Raw genomic sequence first — 9,121 nt, forward strand, 5'->3', positions numbered from 1 at the left:
GAGCGGGGTGGGAGGTGTGAAGGAGCGAGGTGGGAGCGGTGGGCGAGGGAGGATTTGGGCAGCGTCGGGGGGGGCCGGAGTCCCCGCGCCGGCAGAAAGCGGCTTCTCCGCATCTTTGGGGAAGGGGGGCCGGGGGGAGGGCTCTGCCCCCCGGGGAAAGAGGGGCCGGCTCAGCGGCAGGGCCGGGGCAGCCTTAAAAGAGCCATCCAGGAACCGGCGTGTTTGCGCTTATAACCAATTTATTACCGCTGAACATATGGCCAGTATTTCGCCTGGCGTCACCCGCCGGGGAGGAAAGCAAACAGACCGCGCGATGTAAAGCCGGAGGAAGGAGCGGCCGCCCTGCACACGGCGGAGACAATGCGAGAGGCGCGGAGCCGCCGCCGCCGCCGCGCTCAGCCCCCGCCCGCCTAGGGACGCCCCCGGCCCCCAGGTGAGCCCCGCCGCGACGGGCACGGGGGGGGCGGCGGGGTGTCCGCCGGGCGGCAGGGACCCGCGCCGTGACAGCGGGGGGAAAGGGGGGGAAAAAAAAAAAAAAAAAAAAAAAAGGCGGGGATTGGGGGGGGGGGGCAACCCCCCATCCCCGGCAGAGAGCCGGAGCTGCCGAGCAGCAGGTGGGAAGGGGCTGGCGTGGGGGGGTGCCGTGGGGGACGCGGCTCGGGCGGCGGCGCAGGTAGAAGTTGATGCCGAGCGGCCGCCGGAGGAGCGGGGCGCGGGGGGCAGCGGGGGGGGGGGGGGGGGGGCGCGTCCCCTTGCCCCGACGGTGGGGCTCCGCCGGCCCGGCCCGCCCACGCCCCCGGCCCCGGGTGAGCGCCCGGCCGCCCCCCGTGCGCGGCGGGACCCGGGGGGAAGCGCGGCCCCGCCGGGGCGCTCCGCCCGCCTGGCCCGGGGAGGGGGGAGCCGGGGGCGCTCCCCCCCGCTGCCCCGGCGGCGGGACACTTCTCGGCTGCGACGGCAGAGTACGCCAGAGGACCGGGAATGGCCCCGGCCCCCGCCCGGCCCGCCGGCCCCGGCTCTGCCCGCCGCCCCGCTCCCTCCTCCTTCACTTCTTCCCTTCGTTTCCCCGCTGTTGCCCACGCCGCGCGTGTGCGCCCGGACGCGGGCCCGAGTGCTTGGGTCGGGTCCCCCCCGGGTGGACCCTTCCCCATCCTTCTCCCGAAAAAAGCCTGACACGTACCCCCACCCCCCTGCGCACAGGGCGTGCGGGCAACCAAAGTCTTCCTCGGGGGCTTAACGGGGACCCCCGGCACCCCCACTCGCGACACACACCCACCAGCTACCTGCGCGGACAGCCGGGCTCCCCGCTGAGCCCTCCATGTTGTGCGTGCGGATGTGAGAAGTAAATTCAGATAAGAAAGTGCTCTCAGCCGTAAATCCCCCCCCCCAATTCCGCTCGCCCTCGGCGAAACGGGTCGGGTTTTTCTTCCCGAGAAGAAACATTTCGGACAAAGCTTAATCTCATTGGGACACGTTTAATCATTAGAGAGACGGGAACGAATACAGCCGGGGGGCTCGCTGCGAGGGGGGCGAAACGTTTGCCCGGCAAATAAACCAGTTTATAATAGACTGGAAGGGAAAGGGAGGCCCCGGGCCGGGCTTACAGCTTTCGCCGGGGTGGGGTGGGGGGGGGAATTAAATAAGACAAATAGCTGGGTCGGGCGGCTGGGGGCTGCGGGGGGCTGCGGGCTCCCGGCTTTGTGCTCGCACGCACGGCCTTAACAAACTGCCTCCGCCAGTATTGGCAATATTTTCAAAGATCTCATTAAAGTGCATTTATCAAAGCCCTAACATGTGCCCTCCGGCTCTGACATAACCCCGTTAGCCCCCAGGGAGGAGGGGGAAAAATCCCAATTTCGATTACAATTCACCACCTCGGGAGGTTGGTTGGAGGGCAGGCTAGATCTAGATCTACAAATTTATAAGTAATATCGGTGAATTGGAAGGATTTCTCCGTCTTTGAGGCTTCGGGGGGAAGGAGATAGAGTAATCGTGAGAATAGGAAAGCTCATTTAGATTCCTATGTCCTGGAGAAGATTTAATTGTCCGCGGGAGAAAGGCAGGCCGGCGCCGGGATTTTGGGGGTGGCAGGGACTTTCTCTTGAGCCTCGATAGGGAAGGCTGGTGCCGGCTCCCTCGCTGTGTGCGAGGGAATCTTCCCCCTTCCTCCCCCCACACCTTTTTTTTTTTTTTTCTTTTTTCCCCCTTTTCTCTTTCCCCCCAAAACATCCTTAACGCCTTTGTTAATGCAGTTTTTCCAGCCGTGAAAAGAGACGGGAATTTCACCCCGCAGAAACTCCGAGCCCCGCCACGTTACAATTAAGTTCTTGAAAGCGACGGAGGATTCAGAGGGCTCTGGTTCCCCCGATTTCAGGAAATACGATTTTTTTTTTACACTCCCTCCCTCCCCGGCCAGGCTGCCGGTGTGCAAGGTAACCCCGTGGCGTGGGTTCCCCGTCCCCGCTCCCTTTCCCACGGCCTGGCGCGTCCGCGTCCCCTCCGAGCCGCAGCCGCCGCCGAGCCGGCAGCATCTCTGCGGAGCTGCCGCTTTACGGCTGGAAAAAGGCGATTTAAAACCTCCTGTGCGGGGCTCTCGGAGGGTGTATTTAGAAGCGATAGTTTTACATTTTTGTTGGTTTGGGGTTTGTTTTGTCATCGCCAACAAAAGATGTCTTCTTTAATGACGCGGCTCTCCTTTCCCCCGCCACACTTTAAAACAAAGAGGGTGTTGCTTCCCGGGGATGCTCCCGAGGTGAATCTCCTAATAACAATTATCAGGAGCGGCACGGGCTCCGCTCCCCTTTCCCTATTTCTTTCAAGCGTAGCTCATCCTAAGAGATAAAAATAAACCTGTCCCCCCCCAACAAAGGCTTTGTGTGGGCTTCGCTAATCCGTACCGAGCGGCAAGGTGCAGTCCTTTCTGTTTGTTTATTTGTGGTCTGGACGGAGGGGAAAACAATAGCTTGCACCTTTGGTCTCATCAAACAATAAACTAATCCACTTGACGGCCGCTATGGGAGATGCGATGCGGGGATGGGTTAGAGGTCAGTGCGGGAGAACCGCACAGCAAGGGCGGGAACGGAGGGAGACTCCCGCCGAAGACCCTTCTTATCCACACGTATATATGTATTATTATATATAATAAATGGGCGTGATGTCGCTGAACAGAGAAGGGGATGAAGTCAGGGCGGTTTAAAACAGAGGGAGAGACCCGGCGCTTCTCGGGCAGCCGGAGCCCTCGGGCCGCCGGCCAGGCTCGGCGAAGCAAGCCGAGGCACCTCGCCGCTTAAAAACACAGCCCACGGGCCGCCCGTGGCGTGGGGCGAAGCACCGCGGGGCCTGGGCCGCCCCGCCACGCGTGACCGGGGAGAGCCGGCCCGTCCGCGCCCCGCACACGCCGCTGCCTCCCCGGGCACCGCAGCCGCGGAGAGCCGCGCAGAAGGGCTCTTTGCCTCTCTCATCCCCCACCGAGTGCCTCTTCTCTCCTCAAAAAAAACCAACCCAAAACCCCCAAAACCCAACGGGATTTAACGCCGCTAAAATCGACACCCGCCGGCCGTGGGGTGGAGGGGACCGCTCCCCACGCAGCTCGGGGGAAAGGGGGATCACACAGGGGAGAGGGAGCGGAGGGGAACGGCGGGTGTTTGAGCTACCTGTGAAAGTAAACAGGTAAACACTCCCCCGCTGGCAGAGGCACTTGTCCTGAAGTGCAGCCACTCAGCCTGTGTACACGCACCGCGCCGCCGGCCTCCTGTGGGCTTGTGCAAATAACCCCGCCGGGGCGAGCCCCCGGGGGAGCGGGCTGGGAGGGCCCCCCGGCAGGCTCTGCGGCTCCCCCCTGCCCCGACACCCCCTCCTCGTAGCGCTGGAGCATCACACACACACACACACGCGTGGGGAGGGCCAGGCCGCCGCGGGGCGCGGGCAGCGCGGTAGGTGGGCTCCCCGCGGGGTGCTGGGAGGGGGACACAGGGGGGGAAAGGCACGAAGGGTGGCGGGAGCACACCCCCCACGCCCCCCCGGCGCTGTCGCGATAGCCGCCGGGATGCCGTCGGGTTTTCCCACCGCGCAGCGTGGCTCCGGGCACGGGAGGTGCGGGGCTGCGTCCGGGCCCCGCGACCCCTCCTGACGTCAAAGGGCCCGAGAGGCTCTTACGTCACCCCCCGCCCCTGACGCCACAGCGTCCTGGGCCGCTCGCTCGGTGCGGAGAAAGAGCGGCCTCGCCCCTCAGTGTTGCCCCACGCGTGGGACCAGCCCGCGCCCCCCCCCCCCCCCGCTACCGGGCCGCGGGGAGGCGTGGGGAGGGAGCCGCGGCCCCCGGGGCTTTGTGTCCCCACAAGGGACCATTGTTCCCCGCGGGTTAATGGGCCGCCAGCGCCGGCTCTCCCGTGGGAAAACCTTTACCTCTCAGGTGGAGCGGGGCCCGGGCAAAGCCCCCCCCCCGGGCGTGCCGAGCCGAGCCGGGCCGAGCCGGGCCAGCCCGCAGCGTCCCCGGGGCCGTGTCCGCATTCACGCGGCTGACCGGCCCGGCTTCCTCCCGTGGGCATCCCCCGCTCCCGCCGCCGTCGGGCCCCACGTCGCGAGGGGTTTTTGCAGGACGCTCTGCCTGTGTTGTGGCATTCGCGCGTCTGTTGGGGTCTGAGTGGGACTATCGCTATCACTATCGCTATCGCTATCGCTATCGCTATCACTCTGGCTCTTCCCCGGCCCGAGGAGCGGAGCTGCCCGACCGAAACGGGCCGCCGGCCCCGCCGCCCCCGGCACACGCCGCCGCGGAGACGCTCTGCCCGTCCCTCCCCGGCTTGGCTTCTGCCGAGGTTCTTTAATTCGGGACGTTGTATCGTCGTCCTGCCTCTGTCGCGATTCTCACTGTTATTACGGGTATTTATTAATTTTTTTCCCCCCCCTCGCTCGCCGCGGCGGGAAGAAATTAAAACGCCATCCTGCCCCATCCGAGCGAAACGCTCCGGGCAGGTCGAGCCGGGGTGGGGGGGATAAATCAATCGATAAGCCCGAGATTTGCTGGAAATTAAAGCGCTCTGTCTGGTGCGTGTCCCAAGCCCCTCCCCCCGGGGAAAGGGGAGCGGGGCGGGGGGGCGCCCGCCCGAAGGGGTTCCCTCGATATCGAGGAAGGACTCCGAAATGGATGAAGAGATAGCCATTGAGTGCGGTTGAATACCATGACAACTAGGAACAACCTCAGATTTATTCCCAACAGTTAGGACACATTGAAAGAGGGCGTCAATCACGTATTATTTCGCCACTGAAATAAATGCAAAAACTGCGCCGAGACAAAGGGTTCCAACAGAAGCCGGACATTTGTCTACATTGCGGACATTGTTTCCAGCTTAGCCATAGGGTTGTATTTGTGTTTGCGCGGGTCCGACCACCCAGGATGTGCTCAGGGGCTCGCTTAAAAAAAAAAAAAAAAAAAAAAAGGGGGGGGGGGGAAAACCCTGGGCATTGTTAGCCACATCACATACTTTATGGGAGGCAGGCTGGGGGCTGGGGGAGGAAAGATGGGGGGAGCGGGGAGGGAGAGGAGGGGAAGGTGCGAATACATTGATCGGCAAATAGGAGGATGTCTGAGGGTCCATCTTCCTCCCCTTCCCACCACCAGCCGCCCCATTCCCGCTCCCTCCTCCTGGAAGAGTAACTCGGTCAACTTTTCTTTCCCAGAAATAAAGGTGGTGGTGGGAAGCCCTTTCCCAGACTGCAGCCTGCACCCCGCACATCACCGCCAGCCCCGCACGCAAGCCCATCCCGGGCCGGGGTCCGGCTGCGGGGCGCTCCAGGGAAGGGGAAGGGCAAGGGAAAAGGGAAGGGAAAAGGGAAAGGGAAGGGAAAAGGGAAGGGGAAGGGAAAAGGGAAGGGGAAGGGAAAAGGGAAGGGGAAGGTCCGGGCCGTGGCGGCGAGGGTGCGTGCGGGCAAGGGTCCTCGGCCGGTGCAGGAAAGGGGAGGAAGAAGGGAAATGAAGATAAAAGTTGGTGGCAGACAGAGAGGGAGGGAAGAAGTTAGGGAGGAGGGCGGTCTGCAGCCCCGCGCCGGGCAGGGGGGAGCCTCCGCGGCCGCGCAGCTCCGCACCGCTCCGCCGGGACCCGCGGCCGGGGATGCTGCGGGGCTCTGCGGCTGCCGGCGCCCTGTCTGTGCGTGTGTGACACCTGGAGACCCGGCCTTCCAAAACGTCCTTTTGGAAACCAACCCCTTCCTTATTCCCCTCCTTTCCCAGGTCCTGAAAAGAAAGGGGGAGGAAAAAAAAAAAAAAGAAAAAGAAAAAAATTAATCTAGTCATATTTGAAAGCCCGTCGGGCTCCAGCCCATTAAATTAACCAAACGGGTTGAGTTTTATTCCCCTGGAAGAAGGAGGCAAAATCAATGAGACCTCTTCAAACAAAGCCCCCCCCCCCCCCCCCAGTAATCACCTCCCGGATCTCTCCGGGTCGTGACTGACGATCGCATTTTGCCAGTTCGGTTAATTTCGGAGCAAACTAGAATCAATTACTTGCTGTTTAATTTCCAGCGTTCATCCCTAAGCCTCAACCAAAATATTGACCTAGGCGGTTTAGATAAGTTGGTCTCTTGCCATCTGAGCCGCCTCTCGTTTCCGTCCCGCGCGGGGTTTTGAGCGCGTCCCCGCGTAAAAGCGCTGCCCCCCGCGTTTGCGTGGGCGCGCAGGCTGCGCGGGAGGGGTGGGAAACCGCGCACGCAGCCTCCCTCGCTTCTCATCACCCCCCCCCACCCCCCCCCCCCCGCTTTCCAAGCAATCTGTGGAAAACACACTTTGGAGTGTGCGGAATATCGGGCTGGTGCGAGGCTCTTTGTATGTAAATACCGCGTTTAAAAACCCCAGAAAATCACACCCTCCCTCTCTCGCTGACACGCACACGCACCCGCGGAAGGGCCCTCCCCACGCCGGTAATTAACTGACACGTTATACCACTCATCACCAATGGTGGAAGCTCGGAGCTCGCCCCAAACCCGCAATTTCACATCTGCAAACACTGTCTTCATCCACTTGACTTCCAAGACCCGCCCACACGTGGCCAACCTTTCCCGGGTTTAATGTATTTTTTTTCTCCCTCCTCTCGGCAGGTTCATGTGTGGGGACCAGCCTTATATGGACTGTTCGCTCCAGCAATGGCTCGGGTTTTTCAAGCGGCAGGCACGGGTTCGGGGTGTTTAAGCAAGATCCAGAAGTGATCTTTTTTTTTTTCCTTTTTTTTTTTCTTTTTTTTTTTTTTTTTTTGGCGTGTCTTTCCCCCTTTCCCCTGGAGTTACAAACTATTTCCGAAGCCAGCTGCTGCTCCCGCTCTCTGAATTTCCCCCGTGGCAGAACAAGCCCGTAGAAACCACCACCGCAGAGATCCACCGCTGCGGCCGGGGCTCCGCTTCTTCTTTTGCACAACCCCCTTCGGTTATTTTTCTATATATCTATATTATTCTTTTTTTCCTTTTTTTTTTTTTTTTTTTTCCCTGCTCCACGCGTGCCGCCGCCCCGCAGCCTCCTCCCCCGGCTGCCGTGTGCGTGTGCGGTGGTGGTGTCGCCGCTCCGCGTGTGCGTGTGCACCCGTGACACGGCGGATCCGCGAAGCTGCTCCTCCAACTTTCCTGCCTAAATTTGGCCGGAACATGTCTCTGACCAACACAAAGACGGGCTTTTCCGTGAAGGACATTTTGGACCTCCCCGACACCAACGATGAGGACGGCTCCGCCGCGGAGGGCGGCGAGGAAGAGAGCGAGGCGCCGGAGCCGCCCAAGAAAGCGGGAGTTTTGGGACAAACCCCCTTGGACACTGTTCAGACGCTGCCTTTGAAGAACCCTTTCTATGATAACAGCGATAATCCCTACACGCGTTGGCTGGCGAGCGCCGAGGGCATCCAATACTCCCGTGAGTACCGCGCAGCGCCGCGGGGCCGGGGCCGGGGCCGGGGCAGAGCCGAGCTGAGCTGCTCCGCTCCCGCGGGGGCTTCCCCCGGCGGCGGGGGGCGCGGGGGGGGGTGGGGGGGTGGGTGTTCACCGCTCGCCACGGCTGGCTGAGCCCCGGCCGGTGCCTCCATCCCCCCCACCCCCCCCGGCGGGGCAGAGCCGGGCGGCGGGAGGGACGCGGGGGGTGCGCGGCGCGGAGCCCCCTCCCGGTGTTGCCCCGTTCCCCCCCCCCCCCCCGCTGACGGGGCGCTCTCGGCCGGACTCTCCGCAGTGCACGGGCTGACGGCCGGCGGCGGCGGCCAGGACCCCTCGGCCAAGTCACCGGAGCCGTCGGCCGACGAATCTCCCGACAACGAGAAGGAAGCGGCGGGCGGCGGGGACGCGGGGAAGAAGAGGAAGAGGAGGGTGCTCTTCTCCAAGGCGCAGACCTACGAGCTGGAGCGGCGATTCCGGCAGCAGCGGTACCTGTCGGCGCCGGAGCGGGAGCACCTGGCCAGCCTGATCCGCCTCACCCCCACGCAGGTGAAGATCTGGTTCCAGAACCACCGCTACAAGATGAAGCGGGCCCGGGCCGAGAAAGGTATGGAAGTGACTCCTCTTCCCTCCCCGCGGCGGGTGGCCGTGCCGGTCTTAGTCAGGGACGGCAAGCCCTGCCACACGCTCAAAGCTCAGGACTTGGCAGCCGCGACTTTCCAGACGGGCATCCCCTTCTCCGCCTATAGCGCCCAGTCTCTACAGCATATGCAATACAACGCCCAGTACAGCGCTACCAGCAACCCCCAGTACCCCACAGCACACCATTTGGTACAAGCTCAGCAATGGACTTGGTGAACGCTGGCGGGGAGCGCGCACACCCGCACGCCCCACACGCACACGCACACGCACACGCACACACACACACACACCCCCCGCGCGCCAAAAGGAGGAAAAACAAAAATAATAAATAGAGAGAAAGGAAGAGACAGACTGATGCTCCAAAACTAAAGTCAAAACTGCGGGGGAAGGAATGGAAAGGGAAACGCTATTATTATTATTATTATTGCTATTATTATTATTATTATTATGGGTTTTTTCCCCTCTCCCGTTTCTTTTCCCCTCCATTTTTTTTTGGGGGGGGGGCTCGGTTTCATTTCGGGGGGAGGCGGGGGGGGAAGGGAGGGGAGGTGTTTTTGTGCGTCATTGTTTACAGAATTTTTTG

The 9,121-nt window shown here is 62.2% G+C and overlaps 1 protein-coding gene across 1 annotated transcript; it reads left to right on the forward strand.

Annotated features, from left to right (window-relative positions):
* The first annotated feature begins 298 nt into the window (after positions 1 to 298).
* Positions 299 to 8,792, forward strand: NKX2-2 (NK2 homeobox 2). Its single transcript, XM_075750106.1, has 3 exons — positions 299 to 433; positions 7,090 to 7,885; positions 8,195 to 8,792. The coding sequence occupies exons 2-3, from the start codon at positions 7,627 to 7,629 to the stop codon at positions 8,752 to 8,754; spliced, it is 819 nt and encodes a 272-aa protein (XP_075606221.1). The 5' UTR covers positions 299 to 433; positions 7,090 to 7,626; the 3' UTR covers positions 8,755 to 8,792.
* The last annotated feature ends 329 nt before the right edge of the window (positions 8,793 to 9,121 follow it).

The sequence above is a fragment of the Balearica regulorum genome, chromosome 3 (assembly GCF_011004875.1).
Source record: "Balearica regulorum gibbericeps isolate bBalReg1 chromosome 3, bBalReg1.pri, whole genome shotgun sequence".
Lineage (NCBI taxonomy): Eukaryota > Metazoa > Chordata > Aves > Gruiformes > Gruidae > Balearica > Balearica regulorum.

Bases quoted from the DNA above. Each gene is read 5' to 3' on its own strand.
- NKX2-2 (XM_075750106.1), top strand. From the start codon at position 7,627: ATGTCTCTGACCAACACAAAGACGGGCTTTTCCGTGAAGGACATTTTG. The intron at 7,886-8,194 runs GTGAGTACCGCG...GACTCTCCGCAG, and splicing joins CGAGGGCATCCAATACTCCC to TGCACGGGCTGACGGCCGGC.